Raw genomic sequence first — 19,941 nt, 5'->3', positions numbered from 1 at the left:
GGCATAATTAAAGGAGGGATTAAAAATAAGGTGGAAGAGGAAAGAAACCAGAAATACTGCAAAATTCTGAAAACCTTTGAGAATATCTTGAATTTTGTATGTGGTGATTATGATTTAAGACAAGTCTCGAAGTGATGCTGTGGTTGTGTGAGCTTTATGCTAGGAATCCAGCGACTTTAGGTTATTTCTAACAAGAAATTGAGTGGGGTCGTAGTCAGGCCTTGGATCTTGGAAGGTAGTCTGCCAAAAATATTTGTGTTGGATGGTGTGCACCTAACAGAAATAGGATTGGACATTTCCAATGTTGGATTGCAGGACAGAGTTTAAAAAAAGGCATTAGTGTTGCTGGTATGTGTGTGTGTGTGTGTGTGTGTGTGTGTGTGTGTGTGTGTGTGTGTGTGTGTGTGTGTGTGTGTGTGTTGGGGGGTGTGGGGGTGCAGCTGGCGTTAAATGTCTTGCAGTTGGCTCTTGGTATGTGGTTAGGTAGCTTAAAAACGTTAGAAAGGATATATATTGTAATGAACAGGAGTCTGGCTGATAAGTCAAGTGGGGCATGAAGAGAATCTCATTTTGCAGTACAGGTTGAGTAGATATTTACATTGTTTGTCACTTGAGTGAATTGCCATAAATCCCATGAAAGATCATTCGTATTGTGAGAAATATTGTATGTTTACATTGCCAACCTGCTGAAAATAGAGAGTTTACTGCTAACAACCGAGAAAAATTCTTTAGAATGGACAATATATGTTCCAACCGAGAAGTTGTTTCTAGTACCATAGACATAGCTTTAAAGGGGTTGTCCGGTCCCTAAAAATTGATGGTCTATCCTCAGCAGCTGATCGGTCCTGGTCCGACTCCCGAGACCCCCGCCGATCAGTTGTTTTGAAGGGGCCGCAGTGCACGTACGAGCGCTGCTTCCCCTTTTTTCTTATCTGCTCGTACTGTGAATCGTGGACACACATGTAGCGGCGGTTCACAGTACTAGAGCCTTCTGCCATTGAAGTGAATGTAAGTAATACTGTGAATCGCTGCTAAAAGTGTGTCGGCTATTCACAGTACGAGCAGATAAGGAATGAAGGGGAAGCAGGGCTTGTACGAGCACTGCGGCCCCTTCAAAACAGCTGATCGGCGGGGGTGCCAGAAGGCGGACCCCGAACCATTAGATATTGATGGCCTTTTCTGAGGATAGGCCATCAATTTTTAGGAACTGGATAACCCCTCTTATTATTATTAGAAATTGTTTGTATCGTTTATAATAATCTTTACGTTTTTGGCCAGCTGTAATACAAAAAAGAGATTTGCAACATATCTTTACTAAGAAAACACATTGAAGACTGCCTTAATTTATCATATAAACTTAATATAAACCAACCAACAGAAAAAAACATTAGATGAATCATTCTGATATACATGCAGATTATAGCTTGAAAGTCTCACATAGTACATAAGTTATGACATTCTGTATTAAGGTAAACGAGCATAACTTGCAGTGAAATTGTTATAAATGTAATTGTTTTTATTATTCGTCATATTTCCTATTATTATGTATCTTATATGCTACCAAATCGTACAATCCAATTGAATACAATGCCTTGATCCCTGCCCCAGTGGAGCATTCAATTTATTTCTTCTATCCAACATACCTGATAGTCAGATGTGGTGTTTTCGGTGCCCAACATTGACATATCCACAATACAGGAAATGAAACTTATCAAAAAATGTTTCTTAAGTTTTCTTCCAATGTTAAATTTGGTAGTAAGAAAAAAATCACTGTAACTTCTTGGACATCCGTTTTAAGTCTACAATGAATCTTCACTGCAGTGATCAGATATTAAAATCCTGTTCATACAAGGCTGTGTTATTCATGTAAGGAGTTCACAAAATGAAAGTAAAGGTTCCCTTACTCTGATATACAGGACTGTTCAGAAGAAAGTGAAAGTGACATTGAATATGCTGAGGAAGGAAATAAGAAAATAGTTAAGGCTTCGTTCACATCTGCGAAGGGGTTTATTTATTATTTATTTATTTCAGTTACTTATATAGCACCAACATATTACGCAGTGCTGTACAGAGGTCCTCTTTTTTACTGTCCCCATTGGGGCTCACAATCTAAATTCCCTATTGGTATGTTTTTGGGGTGTGGGAGGAAACCAGCGCTGCAAGGCAATAGTGCTAACCACTGAGCCACCGTGCTGCAGTCCTTTTGGTCAGGGGAAACCATGAATGGAAACCAAACGGAAACCAGAGGTTTCCGTTTGCATTACCATTGATTTCAACGGTAATGCTTCTGTTGCTAATTCCGTTTATCTCTTCCGTACTCTACTGCGCTATTGATTCTGCTCAAAAAAACAGAAACCTTACAGAACGGACACAAACGGAAACAATTAGCAATGGAAGCATTACCATTGAAATCAATGGTAATGCAAACGGAAAGCTATGGTTTCCGTTTGGTTTCCATTCATGGGTTCGCCTGACGGAAAGGTCTGACGGAACCCATGAACAGAACCCGACGCAGATGTGAACGAAGCCTAATACATTAACATAAAAATGATGATCATGTCCAGATAGATATGGGATCGATAGATAAAGAGGGAGATAGTCAGACAGACAGATAGATAGATAGATAGATAGATAGATAGATAGATAGATAGATAGATAGGCGAGGTGAGCCTGCTGCCTCAGGGAGCGCCACTTAGTTAGAAAGGGGGGGGGCACATTTTGTGTTTTAATCTCAGTCAGCCAGGAGCCATGGAAGGGACGGACTGAGATGGGCTGGGCTAGGAGTGGAGCACAGGGGGCTGGAGCGCAGGGGGGTGCAGCGTAACTTAATTAGCAGATGTGCGCACGTCTGCTGGAGAACACTCCTCCTCTTTGACACTGCACGAAGCATGCACTGCCAGAGAGGTGGAGCAGAGTGGTGATCTGTAAGGTGAGCCATGTTAAGACTAGAGCGGCAGACCGCTGCTTGCTGTGTTCAGACTCAGCCTCTTGCTTCCACTCTTTAAAAGTGACCAGGCCGACGCTAGGGGCAAGGGGGTTACTGAGCATCTTGCTGACAGCAAAGGGCACTGAGGGGGGAAAAAATCCTCCATAGAGCCGTCAGTAGTTGCTATACTGAAGGGGCGGGGGGGGGTCTGACATCTGACTGACTGCAGAGAGCTCTGTGGGGGGATAATTGAGCGCAGAATTATCCTTCCCCATAGAGCACTCAGCAGTCAATAAGTTGCTCAGCCCCCCCCCCCCCCCGCAGTATAATCCCCACTCTAAAGCCCTCAATAATTATTATTCTACAAGGGAGGGTGTCAGAGCATCTGACTGAATCACTAGTTTATTAATGCCCTATCTCCTAACTAATCTAATATGCGCTATGATGCCGATAACTACAGTATAAATTGTGTTTAAAACGTATATTATTTGCAAAGTTATGTGCTTTTTTTTAAATTTTCGCCTCAGGCAGCAGAAAAGCTAGGATCGGACCTGATAGGCAGTGTATAATAAATCATTGATTGGTTTGTCTATAGATGCTACACTGTTTCACAGCTATAAGTGTATATCTTTATTTTTTTATTATCTAAGGATAAACTATTTGAGGCAGATTTACTATTGTGTTTGGATCTAGAAGTGATAAAAAATGAGCAAAATTTGGATGCAAAATAGTCGCAGTTTGGCGCAATATTGATGTTTGCATCTCACTAGACATTTTTTAGTACTGAAAAGGGGCATACTTAGCAGCTAAAGAGTTGTGACTTGTCAGAAAAGCACGTGGCTTAAAATGCTGGTGCAAAATTAGCCAAATCTGAAGTGGTGTGAGGAACAAACAAGTGCCTAAGAGGTTATGCAAGATGTGCCAAAATTATCATTCAGGTTGTATAACTGTGATAAATATGGCACATTTTGTGCTTGTCTGGTCTAAGTTTAAGCTGTCTAGCTATAAGGACACTGTCACACGGCAGTCAGAAGCGGGCTGAGCCAGGGGGAAGGGAGGTGTGTGCCCCCCGGGCCGGTTGTCTAGTAGATGATTAGGGCCACGGGGAGTTAAGGGTAGCGCAGGGGAGCATTGGAGAGAATGCCTGTGATTCTCCTGCACAGAACATCTGACGTCCGGTGGCTGCATTATATGACATCACGTCTGATGTATAATGCAGCTACCCGTGGCCACACACTCTGTGCAGGAGAATCACAGCTCCTCTCTCCGACCAGGCTGTAATAACATATGGGGCCCTGCCGTTTGCTGCACTGCACGGCCCCATCACAAACAAGCGGGGAGGATGGAGGAAGAAGAAAGAAGAAGAAAGGGCTGAAGAGAAGCAGTAACACACAGCTCTCCTACCCTCCTGCCTGCAACATGTAACAGCTGATGAAGATGAAACTGTAAATGTTATGTGTGGGGGAGGGGATTCTTTACAAATCGCTCTTGAGGGGGACGGGGGACTTAACTGTAAGGCTCTGTTCACACTGAGTTTTTTTTGCAGGCAGATTTTGACCTGCCTGAAAATTCTTGCCACGATTTTCACAGTGTTTTTCGACCGCAGCCATTGAGTGCTGCTGGCAAAAAACGCAGTGCAAGACGCTTTCTCTGCCCCCATTGATTTCAGTGGGAGGTCAGAGGTGGAACCGTGGCAAGGAAGATCATAACGCTTTTTTTTGCCACGAGCGGCTAAAAACTGTCACAGAAAAATAACACCTCCGTCTCCCATTAAAGTCAATGGGAGGTGGTTTTGGACATTTTTGCTGCTGATTCTGATGCAGTTTCCGCATCAAAATCAGCGTAAAAAAAACTCTGTGTGAATTGTGCCAATATGTTTGGTGTGGGGTAGGGGATTATGTGTAAAACTTTTTGTGGGGGAGGGGGGATATGGCTATGAATGCTATGTGGGGGAGGGGGAGCTTGACTGTGAATGTTATGTGTGGGGTGAGGGGATTCTGTTTAAAGACTATGTACACCTTTGAAAACATTTATATACATATATATATATATATACAGTATATATATATATATATATATATATATATATATATATATATATATATTATTTATATATATATATACACTACCGTTCACAAGATTAGGGTCACTTAGAAATTTCCTTATTTTTGAAAGAAAAGCACAGTTTTTTTTCAATGAAGATAACATGAAATTAATCAGAAATATACTCTATACATTGTTAATGTGCTAAATGACTATTCTAGCTGCAAACGTCTGTTTTTTAATGCAATATCTACATAGGTGTATAGAGGCCCATTTCCAGCAACCATCACTCCAGTGTTCTAATAGTACATTCTGTTTGCTAACTGTGTTAGAAGGCTAATGGATGATTAGAAAACACTTGAAAACCCTTGTGCAATTATGTTAGCACCGGTGTAAACCGTTTTGCTGTTTAGAGGAGCTATAAAACTGACCTTCCTTTGAGCTAGTTGAGAATCTGGAGCATTACATTTGTGGGTTTGATTAAACTCTCAAAATGGCTAGAAAAAGAGAGCTTTCATGTGAAACTCAACAGTCTATTCTTGTTCTTAGAAATGAAGGCTATTCCATGCGAGAAATTGCCAAGAAACTGAAGATTTCCTACAACGATGTGTACTACTCCCTTCAGAGGACAGCACAAACAGGCTCTAACCAGAGTAGAAAGAGAAGTGGGAGGCCCCGCTGCACAACTGAGTAACAAGACAAGTACATTAGAGTCTCTAGTTTGAGAAATAGACACCTCACAGGTCCTAAACTGGCAGCTTCATTAAATAGTACCCGCAAAACGCCAGTGTCAACGTCTACAGTGAAGAGGCAGAGTGGCAAAGAAAAAGCCATATCTGAGACTGGCTAATAAAAGGAAAAGATTAATATTGGCAAAAGCACACAGACATTGGACAGAGGAAGATTGGAAAAAAGTGCTATGGACAGACGAATCGAAGTTTGAGGTGTTTGGATCACACAGAAGAACATTTGTGAGATGCAGAACAACTGAAAAGATGCTGGAAGAGTGCCTGACGCCATCTGTCAAGCATGGTGGAGGTAATGTGATGGTCTGGGGTTGCTTTGGTGCTGGTAAAGTGGGAGATTTGTACAAGGTAAAAGGGATTTTGAATAAGGAAGGCTATCACTCCATTTTGCAACGCCATGCCATACCCTGTGGACAGCGCTTCATTGTAGCCAATTTCATCCTACAACAGGACAATGACCCAAAGCACACCTCCAAATTATGCAAGAACTATTTAGGGAAGAAGCAGGCAGCTGGTATTCTATCTGTAATGGAGTGGCCAGCGCAGTCACCAGATCTCAACCCCATAGAGCTGTTGTGGGAGCAGCTTGACCGTATGGTACGCAAGAAGTGCCCATCAAGGCAATCCAACTTGTGGGAGGGGCTTCTGGAAGCATGGGGTGAAATTTCTCCCATTTACCTCAGCAAATTAACAGCTAGAATGCCAAAGGTCTGCAATGCTGTAATTGCTGCAAATGGAGCATTCTTTGACGAAAGCAAAGTTTGAATGAGAAAATTATTTCAAATAAAAATCATTATTTCTAACTTTGTCAATGTCTTGACTATATTTTCTAGTCATTTTGCAACTCATTTGATAAATATAAGTGTGAGTTTTCATGGAAAACACAAAATTGTCTGGGTGACCCCAAACTTTTGAACGGTAGTGTATACCAGATATGTATACAGAAATATCTTCATTTGATTACGACAGTGATACATTTCGCGTCCTAGTGTTAGGGGAAGAGGCAGACCCCAATACCCCAACACAAATTTTCTCAAAGAGTACTATCTAAAGGGGAAATTTGTGTGTTAAAGAGAGGACTCTCATTTGTCCCTACCCCGACTTTTGACTTGTTTTCATGGGTCAAAGACCTACAACTGTTTAGGCGGAAGCTAAAATTAAAAAAAAAATAATTAATTAATGACAGACGTAGGTGTCAGGAGTTGGGTTTAGAGGAGGCATATATGCCCCTTCTTAGGACTATGGGGGATTTACTCAAGTAAGGTGGTAGCCAACAGGAGAAGGTCCATTTACGGACTTGGCCTTGCCCTCAAATAAGAATCCACCTATGAGTGAAAATAGATTTACTGCCTGATTAGAACGATTAAAATACATTTTATTGATAGATACTAAAATAAGCTCTTGAAGCCCAATTACACATAACAACAACTCAGACAGGTGGTCAGCAGCAGAGAAGGTCTATTAGTAGTGGTAATATTATTCCACCATTAGTTTTCTTATCAATATTACCACTACTAATAGACCTTCTCTGCTGCTGACCACCTGTCTGAGCCTGTTGTTATATGTAATTGGGCTTCAAGAGCTTATTTTAGTATCTATCAATAAAATTTATTTTTAGGGTATGTGCACACGATGAGAGGCTTTTACGTCTGAAAAGACAGACTGTTTTCAGGAGAAAACAGCTGCGTCGTTTCAGACGTAAATGCTGCTCCTCGTATTATGCGAGGTGTCTTTGACGCCTGTAATCTTGAGCTGCTCTTCATTGACTTCAATGAAGAACGGCTCAAATTACGTTGCAAAGAAGTGTCCTGCACTTCTTTGCCGAGGCAGTCAATTTACGCGTCGTCGTTTGACAGCTGTCAAACGACGACGCGTAAATGACAGGACGTCTGCACAGTACGTCGGCAAACCCATTCAAATGAATGGGCAGATGTTTGCCGACGTATTGTAGCCCTATTTTCAGACGTAAAACAAAGCATAATACGTCTCGTTTATGTCTGAAAATAGGTCGTGTGAACCCAGCCTAATCGTTCTAATCAGGCAGTAAATCTAGAAATTAACGGAACGTAAGATTCTTATCAATGTGCATAGTCTATGAGTGAAAATACACCAATTGATATGTTCTTGAAGGTGGTGACTGACCAGTTATCCCATATTTGTCGTAAAGGGGGCTGTAGCAATATTACCCCTGATGAACTTGAGAGTTTACGACTCCTTGAAAACGATGAGTCTATTATTATCAAGTCATCCCACAAGGGGGGCAATGTGGTCGTCATGGATCGCCAGGCATTTCTATGTGCCTCGGGATCCTTGACAACCGCAATTGCTATGAAATTATCCCCTCTAACCCTACTAACGCCTATAAGAAGGCACTTAAAAACATTCTCCTAACAGCATAGGCTGATCACCTGATCGCCGGTCACTGAGTATCACTATGTCTCCTCCTGAAATCCATGCCCTGTGAACATGTCAACTGAAAAATCATTCACTTCACTTTCATCATTCTAAGGGTATGTTCACACGCAGTGTTTTCAGCCATTTTTCGGGCCATAAACGTCCTGAAAAAAGGCTGAAAAATTGGAAGCAGAACACCTACAAACATCTGGTCATTGTTTCCAATGGGAAATACGGCGTTCAGTTCCGACGGTGCATTTTTTTACGTGACCGTTTTCCAAAAACGGCACGTAAAAAGATGGCCGCCAAAAAGAAGTGCATGTCACTTCTTGGGAGGTTTTTGGAGCAGTTTTTCATTGACTCTATAGAAAAACAGCTACAAAAACGGCTGTAAAAAACGCTGCCAAAAATGCGAGTTTGATAAAAAAAATGGCTGAAAATCAGGAGCTGTTTTCCCTTTGTTTAGTAAGTGTGTGAACATACCCTTAGCCTTTTGGTGTGTCCTATAGCTTCTGCCAGCTGCCATTTATACAATCACTCCGAAAATGGCAGCCGGACACTGCTTAGCAATTTCAAGACACCTTTTCCTGGCTTGTAGGAGGGGTGCTGAGATTCCCTCCCACATCTATGGCAGCTGTGAGTCAGGTTGCTTTGCCTTGCTGTAATTCTGGGAAGTGCTCCCTCTGGTGGCCAACATAGGAAAACATGTAAAATTATTATTTCATTTGTAATACTTTCCACAATGTGGAAGGAAAAAAAATACAGCAAAAAAACTTTAAAAATATAATAGAAATAAGTAACTTACTTTAAAAAAAAAAAGTTTAATTCGCGACACATTCCCTTTAAAGGCTATGTAAGCTTTAGAAGACATTTTTTTTTAACTAAAACAACAGTGTTTAATGCAACTTTGTAATTGGTTTTTATTAAAAAATAATATAGTTGTTGAGATACAGCTTCTGACATCAGGTTCGGCCATTTTGGCTTCCTTTGATGTATGGTTGTACACATCAATTGTACAAGATAGAGGTTTGGAAGCAGTGCAGTGTGTGCTCACCGGCTCGGATATGTCTCCTTGGTGTACACGATTTGTCCTTGAGCTGCTGTACTGAATACACTGACATAATTGTTTTATGTTTGGAGATGATTTTTACCGGCAGCGCAGAGGGACAAGCTAAGTGGAGGAACTATTATTGTTCCAGGAGGAACCTAATAATATATATATAGAGTTAAAATTCACACTTACCCACTCAGATAGGGAAATTCAAGAGACACTATGGTCTCCAAGAATGGTGACTATTTGGTATCAGATATTTCTAAAAAATACAACAGATAGGAACAACATGTTGAATTACCAGAGCCATAATCCAAAGAATATGGTTAATTCACTACCGTTAAGCCAGTTACTAAGGCCCCATGCACACGACCGTGCCCGCAATCACGTCACGTGATTGCGGGCACGGCCGGCCGCTGACTGACAGCCGCATTTTCGGGCCGTGCTCCCATACAAAGTATGGGAGCACGGCCCGCAAAATGTGAAAAAACTGACATGTTCCATAATTCCCGGAACATTTCCACGGCACTTACACCCTTCCGTAGTGCTACGGAAAGGTGTCAGTGTTCAGTGAAAGTGAATGGCTCCGTTTTTGCGGACCGCAATTGTGGTCCGCAAAAACGGAGGTTTTTTACGGTCGTGTGCATGGGGCCTGAGTTAGGAGGATTGTGAGGAGTGAGGACAATGTAAATAATCGGCTAGAAGAAATGTGCCAAAGATTTATATCTAGAGGGTATCCATTAAATGTGGTTCAACAACAGAAAAGGAAGGCCGTATGGTGGACAAAGAGTCACTCTTGGGTAGAAAGTGTAGAACGGACAACTTGCAATGCATCCCATTTGTGTCCATCTACCGCCCTCTTAGTAATGGGATTGGGGACAACCTGAGACAAAACAGGTCAATATTGGAAAGGGGTTGCTTAGGAATACCTGAATTTAAATCGCCTCCTCTGTTACCATACAGACGGAGTCCTAATTTAAGAGATCGGCTTGTCTGATCAGACGTTGTAACAAATAAATGTCCCCAACAGACGTATTTGAGCATGGCCGGCCTTAGCTATGTGCGACACGTGCGGTCGCACAGGGCGCCGGCCGCCATGCTGCAAGGGGGGCGCCAGTGGGTACGAGCAGAAGAGAGGAGAAATGTTCCTCCCTCTGCACTGCTGCGTGAAGTGAGCGCTGATTGGAGGAGCAGCAGCAGGTGCCTCTGTCTGCTCCACCAATCGGCACAGCCTGTACTGCAGTGTCACAGACACTCAGCACCTGCAGCTCCTTCCAGCTGTGCTGCTGCCCCAGTGAAGACTCCTCCACGGAGCTCCAGAGTCAGGTAAGTGCAGCAGCTTTAGATTAATCTATGTCTATTTATGTGCAGTGTGAGGGAGGGGGAGAGAGGGGGCTTTATTTGATGTGTAACAGGATGTTTTTGTTTTTTTTAAAAGATCGATTTTGTGGGGGAGGGGAGGCTAGGTTAGAGGTACTGTGTGTGTGTGTGTGTGTGTGTGTGTGTGTGTGTGTGTGTGTGTGTGTGTGTGTGTGTGTGTGTGTGTGTGTGTTTTTTTACAGATCGATTTTGTGGGGGAGGGGAGGCTAGGTTAGAGGTACTTTGAGTGTGTATTTTTTACAGACCGATTTTGTGGGGGAGGGGACATTGCCCTAAATTCTATAGGAGTGGGGGGATTCTTTATACATGTATTTTGTGGGGAGGGGGACTTCTGTATAGTTTATTTTGTGGTGTAGGAGCTTATTATGAATCATGGGGAGGGGAACTTAGCGTTATGTATGGGGAGAAAGGATTCTTTAGGGTATGGCCACACGGAGCGGCCCTCACACTGTCGCAACGCGGCCAACAACCGCGCTTGGCACTATGTAGGAGCGGCTGTCCAATACCTCGTTAAGGGGTATTCCGGTTACACTCGCGTGCGCACTGCCGCTCCATTCATTCTCTATGGGAGCGCCGGAGATAGCCGAGTGCAGTGTTCTGCTTTTTCCGCCGCTCCCATAGAGAATGAATAGGGGGTAAGTTGTTGTAATTTGCAAAATCGTGCGGCCATAAAGGGTGTATTAATTCATGGCCGCACAATTTTGCAGATAAAGGGACGGTTTACCAGCGTTAACTAGGGATGCACGGTGCATCGAAACTTCGATACTGTTTCGATACTTTGCATCCCTAAACGGTTCGATACCGCTATTTCCTGTATTTCGATACTGAGCTGCGCAGCCGCACAGCTCAGTATAGTAATACATGAATGTATGGGAGCGCGGCTGCGGCTGTGTAATTCAGCCACAGCCCCGCTCCTGAGTCATAAGTGCGCACGGTCAGGATGATGCGATGTGGCCAGCGCTGTACTTATGAGCGGCGGCACTGAAGACCGAACATGGCGGGCGCGCTGCAAAACACCCCCGTGTTCTGTGTTCAGTGCCTGAACTGCCGCTCATTAGTGCAGCGCCGGCCGCACCTCCTCATGCTGACCGCGCGCGCACTTCCTGTCAGGAGCGGGGCAATGGCTGTATTACACAGCCGCAGCCCCGCTCTATAACGGCAGAGATCTGAGAAACCTCTCATCTCCGCCTTTATTCCCCTGAATGCTGCGATCACAGCTGACTGCAACATTCAGGGGAAAGTGAGCAGGGGGGATGCCCCTGGATCGCGTCACAGGGAATTCTTTTGACGCGATCGAGGGCCATACCATATATGGGCAGAAAGCCCAGGGTCTATTGACGGACCCCAGGGCTGTCCTACCATATTTCATGTTGTTAGGACATACCCAAGTATGTCCTAACAACAGCCTGTGTGCTCTCTGTCCACAGGCTAATGTACTGGCACATATCTGATATATGTCAGTACATTGAAGTTTAAAAACAAAGTATTGTTAAAATGAAAAAAAATACACATTCACCTTTTTTACAATAAACATTAAAATAAGTCTCAATACATAAAATATTCACACATTCAGTATTGGCGCGCACAACAATTTTTCTGCATCATTTATGATGTGTGCGCTGTAAAAAAATGAAATAAACACGGCTTTCATTCACTTATTATTGTGAGGCAGGAGGTGCGATGAATTTAACCTCCATGTTCTTCACATTAATAGTAATTAACCCCATCGTGTACCTCACACATTAACCCATTATGACTGAGAAACATGATGGGATTAATTACTATTAATGTGAGGCGCGTTCAAAATTCATCACACCTCGCGCCTCACCTCAGAAAACGGAAGAATTGATTTTTTTTATTACTGTTGGCAAAAGTATCGAAATTGGTATCGAAATCGCAATACTAAACGAAGTATCGGTATCGAAGTCCAAATTCTGGTATCGTGACATCCCTAGCGTTAACATGCGGCCATGAATTAATACACCCTTTATGACCGCACGATTTTGCAAATTACAACAACTTACCCCCTATTCATTCTCTATGGGAGCGGCGGAAAAAGCAGAACACTGCACTCGGCTATCTCCGGCGCTCCCATAGAGAATGAATGGAGCGGCAGTGCGCGTGTAACCGGAATACGTGCGGCCACTAACAGGCTGTTTGACAGCCGCACTGAAGATGGTGACGGCGTGGTTGTTAGCTGCGTTGCGACGGTGTCAGGGCTGCTCCGTGTGGCCTTACCCTTAGGCTGGATTCACACGAGCGCGTGCCTTTTGCGCACGCAAAAAACACGGCGTTTTGCCTGCGCAAAATGCATTTGACAGCTCCGTGCGGCAGCAGCATATGATGCGCGGCTGTGTGCTTTTCGCGCAGCCGCCATCATTATGACACTCCATTTGGATGTTTGTAATCATTCATCCTTTTGACAGCTGTTGCGCGAATCACGCTGTTCGCATGGAAGTGCTTCCGTGTGCCATGCGTGGTTTTCACGCACCCATTGACTTCAATGGGTGCGTGATGCGCAAAAAACGCTCAAAGAACGGACATGTCATGACTTTTATGCAGCGGACTCACGCAGCATAAAAATCACGCACATGTCTGCACGGCCCCATAGACTAATATAGGTCCGTGCCACGCGTGTGAAAATCACGCGCGTTGCACGGACGTATATCCCGTTCGTCTGAATAAGCCCTTAGAGATAATATTTGTGGGGAGAGCAACTTGATTATAAGGGTAGGAACACACAGGGTGGATACGTAAAACTACACAGTGTATACGTCCTGAGAACCGCAGGGAATTTCACCTGAAAAACAGCACCAAATTTTGGTGCAGTTTTTTTGGCAGAAAGACTTCAGAAATAAATTTTAAAAAAACTTCTTTCACTTATTATTGTGGGGCACGAGGTGTGATGAATTTAACCTCCATGTGCCTCACATTAATAGTAATTAACCCCATCATGTACCTCACACATTAACCCATTATGACTGAGAAACATGATGGGGTTAATTACTATTAATGTGAGGCAAATGAAGGTTAAATTCATCATCACACCTCGCGCCCCACATCAGAAAATGGAAGAACTTTTTTTTATTACTGTTGGCAAAATATCGTTTTGGTATCGAAATTGCAATACTACACGAAGTATCGGTATTGAAGTCCAAATTCAGGTGTCGTGACATCCCTACTACCTACAAAGGGGCTATGTGGCATGACCTACAAGGGGGCTGTGTGGCATGACCTACAAGGGGGCTGTGTGGCATGACCTACAAGGGGGCTGTGTGGCACGAAACTACAAGGGGGCTGTGTGGCACGAAACTACAAGGGGGCTGTGTGGCACGAACCACAAGGGGGCTGTGTGGCACTACCTACAAGGGGGCTGTGTGGCACTACCTACAAGGGGGCTGTGTGGCACTACCTACAAGGTGGCAGTGTGGCACTACCTACAAGGGGGCTGTGTGGCACTACCTACAAGGGGGCTGTGTGGCACGACCTACAAGGGGGCTGTGTGGCACGACCTACAAGGGGGCTGTGTGGCACGACCTACAAGGGGGCTGTGTGGCACTACCTACAAGAGGGCTGTGTGGCACTACCTACAAGAGGGCTGTGTGGCACTACCTACAAGAGGGCTGTGTGGCACGAACTACAAAAGGGCTGTGTGGCACTACCTACAAGAGGGCTGTGTGGCACTACCTACAAGGGGGCTGTGTGGCACGACCTACAAGGGGCTGTGTGGTACTATCTACAGGGGGCATCTGTGAGTGGTGGGCTGATGGTCATTTTACTGTGAGTGGGGGGCTGATGGTAGTTTTACTGTGAGTGGGGGGCTGATGGTCGTTTTACTGTGAGTGGGGGGCTGATGGTCGTTTTACTGTGAGTGGGGGGCTGATGGTCATTTTACTGTGAGTGGGGGGCTGATGGTCGTTTTACTGTGAGTGGGGGCTGATGGTAGTTTTACTGTGAGTGGGGGCTGATGGTAGTTTTACTGTGAGTGGACGGGCTGATGGTAGTTTTACTGTGAGTGGGGGGCTGATGGTCATTTTAGGGTATGTTCACACGGCAGCGTCCATTACGGCTGAAATTACGGAGCTGTTTTCAGGAGAAAACGGCTCCGGAATTTCAGACGTAGTGGCATGTGCAGGCGCTATTCGCTGCGTCCATTACGGATGTAATTGGAGCTGTTTTTCTATGGAGTCAAGGGAAAATTACGTCTCAAGAAGTGACAGGCTTTTCTTTGACGCGGGCGTCTCTTTTACGCGCCGTCTTTTGACAGCGGCGCGTAAAAAAAATGACCGTCGGCACAGAATATCGTAAGACGCATTCAAATGAATGGGCAGATCTTTGCCGACGCTTAAACACCCGAATTACGTCCGTAAATAGTGTGTGTGAACCCAGCCTTACTGTGAGTGGGGGGCTGATGGTCATTTTACTGTGAGTGGGGGGGGGGGCTGATGGTCTTCAAGTGGTTTCCACCTCTGACCTCCAATTGAAATTAATAGTAGGAAGAAAATAGCTTTGGCGCTCTTTTGGAGCTTTTTTTGCTGCGTCTTTTGCATTCGCTTCAACGGCTTAAAAAAAACCGCTAAAAGAACCCCATCAAATAACGCTGTCAATTCAAAAGCAGATTTTTTCTGCCTTACAAAAAAACGCTGTGTGAACATACCCTAAGAATGTAGTGCTTATTTTTAGCTATTTTCTGTCTTTCTCTAAACAATTTTTGGTAGGGGGGCCCTGAGGATTTTTTTTTTTTCCAGGGGTGGCTCAAGTCCGAAAAGGTTGGGAAACTCTGTAACAGGCTACAGAGGCGCCTGCAGCCTATGAGGCGCAGGGACAGGATCCCTGCGCAGTCGGCGTGATGACATCTCTGGATCAAGCCGGCCTACGCAAGGATCCTGTCAGGTGGAGGTGGGGGGCAGTATGGCACTGTCTACAAGGGGGAGGTGGGGGCTGTATGTCACTTTCTACAATGGGGAGGTAGGTGCTGCATGACACTGTTTACAAGGGGGCGGTGGGGGGCACTGTGTACAAGAGGGAGGTGGGGCTGTATGACACTACAAGGGGCAGATGGGGGCTGTATGGCACTACAAGGGGCAGATGGGGGCTGTATGACACTACAAGGGGCAGATGGGGGCTGTATGGCACTGTCTACAAGGAGGAGGTGGGGGATTATGACACTATCTACAGGGAGGCTGTACGGCACAATCTACAGGGGGCACTTTCTACTAGGGGGGCTGTGGGGGCATTATACTCTGTGGAGGACATCATACTGTGTAGGGGCACTACAGGGGACAATATAATGTGTGTGGCACTTAGGGGGCATAACACTGTGTGGGCACAATTAGAGGACAAAATACTGTGTCCTTGAAGGCGTTATAATATATTACATTATTAAATATTATACTGTGTGTGGGGCACTAAAGGGGCATTACACTGTGTGGGGGCACTATATAGGGCATTATACTGTGGGGAGGAATTATGCTTTTTTATGGGGCATTTTTTATAATGGCGTGGGGCGCCGAAAGATAATTTCGCACGGGGCGCCATCTACCCTAAGGCCGGCCCTGTATTTGAGCATCCCGATACAGGGAGATTTCTCATGTTTATGATGATAATGTTGTAGTAATACGGTTTAAGGGGAATTCCTTGCACAGCCGTACACTGGAAAGGCATATAGGAATCTACTTTAATATTCATGCACCTCCAGTTATGTGGTCTATATGATAACCTGCAGGTAAGTGCCACGCAATTGGCTCAGATGATCGGAGGACGCCGACACATACCCAGCGAGCTATCCATGAGTGCGCATGGATTCCCTCAGTTTATGTTAAATGCGAGATTGTAATAGATTGGATTACACACCTAAGTCTCTGTTTAGAATGGATCATAGGGATTCATCTAGTTTCCCCCAATGCGGCCTGATATGGCGATGCCTGAAAATATTTCTGTACTGGATAGGGATTGTAGATTATTTAATAGCTATATTTGATATGGGACAGGAAGCAAGCATGTAGGAACACCTCGTATCTCGCCCCCTGACCATGTGCATACGACGCTGAAGCCATAGAGTGGATCCCTTCTGCCTCTCCTCCCTGTTTCTCTGACTCTCCAGCTCCCTGTGCTTTGCTAGCTCTAAGGGTATGTTCACACGGCCTATTTACGGACGTAACTCGGGCGTTTTTGCCCCGAATTACGTCTGAAAATAGCGCCTCAATAGCGCTGACAAACATCTGCCCATTGAAAGCAATGGGCAGACGTTTGTCTGTTCACACGAGGCGTATATTTACGCGCCGCTGTCAAATGACGGCTCGTAAATAGACGCCCGCGTCAAAGAAGTGACCTGTCACTTCTTTGGCCGTAAATAGAGCCGTTATTCATTGACTCCAATGAATAGCAGCGCTAATTACGGCCGTAATTGACGCGGCGTTCAAGCGCCTGCACATGCCGGTACGGCTGAAATTACGGGGATGTTTTCAGGCTGAAACATCCCCGTAATTTCAGCCGTTACGGACGCCCTCGTGTGAACATACCCTAACATCAATACTGAGCGATTTCTTCACCGAACGGTCTTGCATTGCATGGTCTCTGGCGCCCTCTGCTGCTTGTTTCCAGTTACTGAAGTGGCATAGCATAGCTGAGGCCACTAACACAGATTGGTGCACTATGTTTCTCCTGCTGGCTGAATACTGAATTGGTGAAACACCGAACATTGCACATGGATTACTGAAGTCAGCTAAGTACTGTTACATACTTTGTTATATGCTATGCTCTGTAGATCATATGGCTTTGTCTGTATTGGCAATATAGATCATTTTCAGGTATACATTACTGCATTTCTCAATGCTTTTGTTATAAGAAATAACCTTCATGTGTATTCTGATGCCAGCCAGAGTAAATGCTAAATATTATCAGTCTCTGTTGTTTCCAGGAGATGTTTGCATTACATATAACATCATGAGAGACTGGGCTCAGTCCAGAGCACTTACATACTCTCCTTAGAGAACTTTGAGAAGATTGTTTGACTGTTGGCCATTAAAGCTAGGAGGCTGAAACCTTCCTCGGAGCCTTTTTGCATTATTTTTTTTTAAATAGAAGTTAAGGGCCTGTCAGAAGGTAATACATCTCTTAAAAATAAAATCATTGATATGGAGGATAGTTCAAGAAGATGTAATATAAGATTATTGGGCTTCCCGGAACGGATTGAAAAAACTGATTCTGAGGCTTTTGTTCAGAACTGGATAAAAGATCAAGTTGGGGCAAATCATTTGTCTCTAGGATTTGGAATAGATAAAGCACATATAATACCTGCTAAGCCATTATCCTATGGCACTAAGCTGAGGGCAATAATTGCAAGAATCCAGAGTTCAAAAGACAGGGACATCATCCTAAAGAAAGCTAGCGTATCATCGAATTTATTATTTAATAACATAAAAATATCTATATACCCAGATTATTCTTATGAAACAACTAAAAAGACAGGTGTTTACTCCAGTTAGGCCTCATTCCCACGACAGGGTTTCCCGGCCGGGTGCCGGCCGTTCATAAATCGGCCGGCACCCGGCTGCATTAGGAATAATAGACCCCTAATGGGGCTATTCACACGACCGATTTTTTGACGGCCGGGGAAACCGGCCGTCAAAAAATAGGACATGCTCTATCTTCGGCCGGGTAACCGGCCGCCCGGCTCCCATAGAAGTCTATGGGGCTGGGTAATACACGGCCATCAGCGGGATGTGTCCCGAGTGATGGCCGGGTTTTCCGGCGCTTGCGCTCTATCTCCTCCTCCTCACAGCGCAGAGTGCATGTGAGGAGGAAGAGTTGATGCCATTCTGACGAATGGCATCGCTGTACACTGTGTGGCAGGGCCGGGGTGTACAGCAGGTGGAAGGGAGCGCTGCGCTGGCTCCCTTCCCCTGCTTGTTTTAAAAGCGCCCTGGCCCGGCGACACCTTCGATGGCGCCGCTAGCAGCTGCTGCGGCTGCTACTACTGCAGCGACGCCACTATAGCAGAGCAGGGAGGTATCTCCCCGCTCTGCTATGTGCTAGCCGCACTTTAGCTCCTTGAAGGAGCGGAATCCTTTTGTTTTCGGGGATTCCGCTCCTGGACAGAGCGCTTGATGTCTCTGTCCATATCTGGGCAGTGACATCAGGGGAAACTCCTGAAGCGGAATCCCCGAACACATGGGGATTCCCCTTCAGGAGTTGCCGCTGATGTCACTGTCCAGATCTGCCCGGCCGATTTTACCGGCCGGCACTCGGGCTCGGGCGCGACCCGGTCGTGTGAATCCCGCCTTAGGAAAAAATTACATTTGTCAGGATTCAAATAATCCCTAATGTACCCAGCAACATCAGGACAAAGTACATCAGGACAAAGTAAATTTTTATTCCTACCAGAAAGAGGTTGAAAAATGGTGAGACTTAGAGGGTTTAAAATAATTATGTATTTATTCACAGGGAAAACGGGGTACATGTTTAGTGGAGAGGCCTGTTAGAAAAGACAAGTCAACACGGGGAGAGGAGAGGGGAGGGGGTAAAACAGGTATGGATGAAAAAAACAAAAATTGTTTTTCAGCTAATAGAATTAAGTTGTATAATTTTGGGGCCATTATTAAGGAATCCCCACAGGACTATCAATTTATACATATTGAATCCTACGGATGAGCATGAAAATAGTGGTTTGGGGTATGGGTGAGAAATGAAAGAGGTTCACAATTATGGGATATATAAAATCTCACTTTCCTTCAATTGCTTGTTTATTGGAAACGCACTTAACAAAAGAGACGATTAGTAGATTAGAGAATAGATGGTGGGCACAACAATTCTATTCTACACACTCCTCATATTCTAGGGGTGTTACTGTACTTATTCACATGGGCACACAATGCAAAATCTTTGATAAGTATATAGATGAGGCAGGAAGGTTTGTCTTCCTTCACTGTATATTAAAAGAAACACTAGCTATTTTAGCATTTGTATATGTACCACCTCCGTTCTCATCCGTGGTGTTTAAGAAATTGTGTGTATTTATGTTGGGGAGAAACGACTGTCCTGTAATGTTTATCGGAGATATGAACTGTGTAATGGATGAGGCCATAGATACGTTTAACCCTGAAAGAGGCCCTAGAATTTTGGTAATAACGCCTTTGGCCAGAATAAGCGAAGAGTTGGGCCTGTTGGCTATCTGGCGCCTTAAGAACCCACAAAATCAATGCTTTTCTTGTTATAATGCCTCACATCACACAGTGACACGTATTGATATGGTGCTGTGCAGCGATTCCTTCATCACGTTAATTGGGAAAATGACATATGACACCAGAAGTATATCGGATCATCACGGGTTGTAGTGTTCTTTAAATCTTTCATGTTTCCCAAAAAAGTATTAGAATTAATCCGTACTGGTTCACTTTGAT

At 44.5% G+C, this 19,941-nt stretch overlaps 1 protein-coding gene across 1 annotated transcript in view; it reads right to left on the bottom strand.

The window, feature by feature from the left end:
• Positions 1-1,685, bottom strand: part of LOC142741862 (transcription factor ETV7-like) — an 89,698-nt gene extending 88,013 nt beyond the window's left edge. The window contains exon 1 of the mRNA XM_075851189.1: positions 1,644-1,685. Coding sequence (XP_075707304.1) covers positions 1,644-1,685 — 42 coding nt within the window. The remainder of the gene's footprint in view (positions 1-1,643) is intronic.
• Positions 1,686-19,941: the final 18,256 nt, after the last annotated feature.

Source organism: Rhinoderma darwinii, chromosome 2 (genome assembly GCF_050947455.1).
Source record: "Rhinoderma darwinii isolate aRhiDar2 chromosome 2, aRhiDar2.hap1, whole genome shotgun sequence".
Classification (NCBI taxonomy): Eukaryota; Metazoa; Chordata; class Amphibia; order Anura; family Rhinodermatidae; genus Rhinoderma; species Rhinoderma darwinii.
Note: the sequence above shows the minus strand (reverse complement) of the source record. Positions and strands in the feature narration are given on the sequence as shown.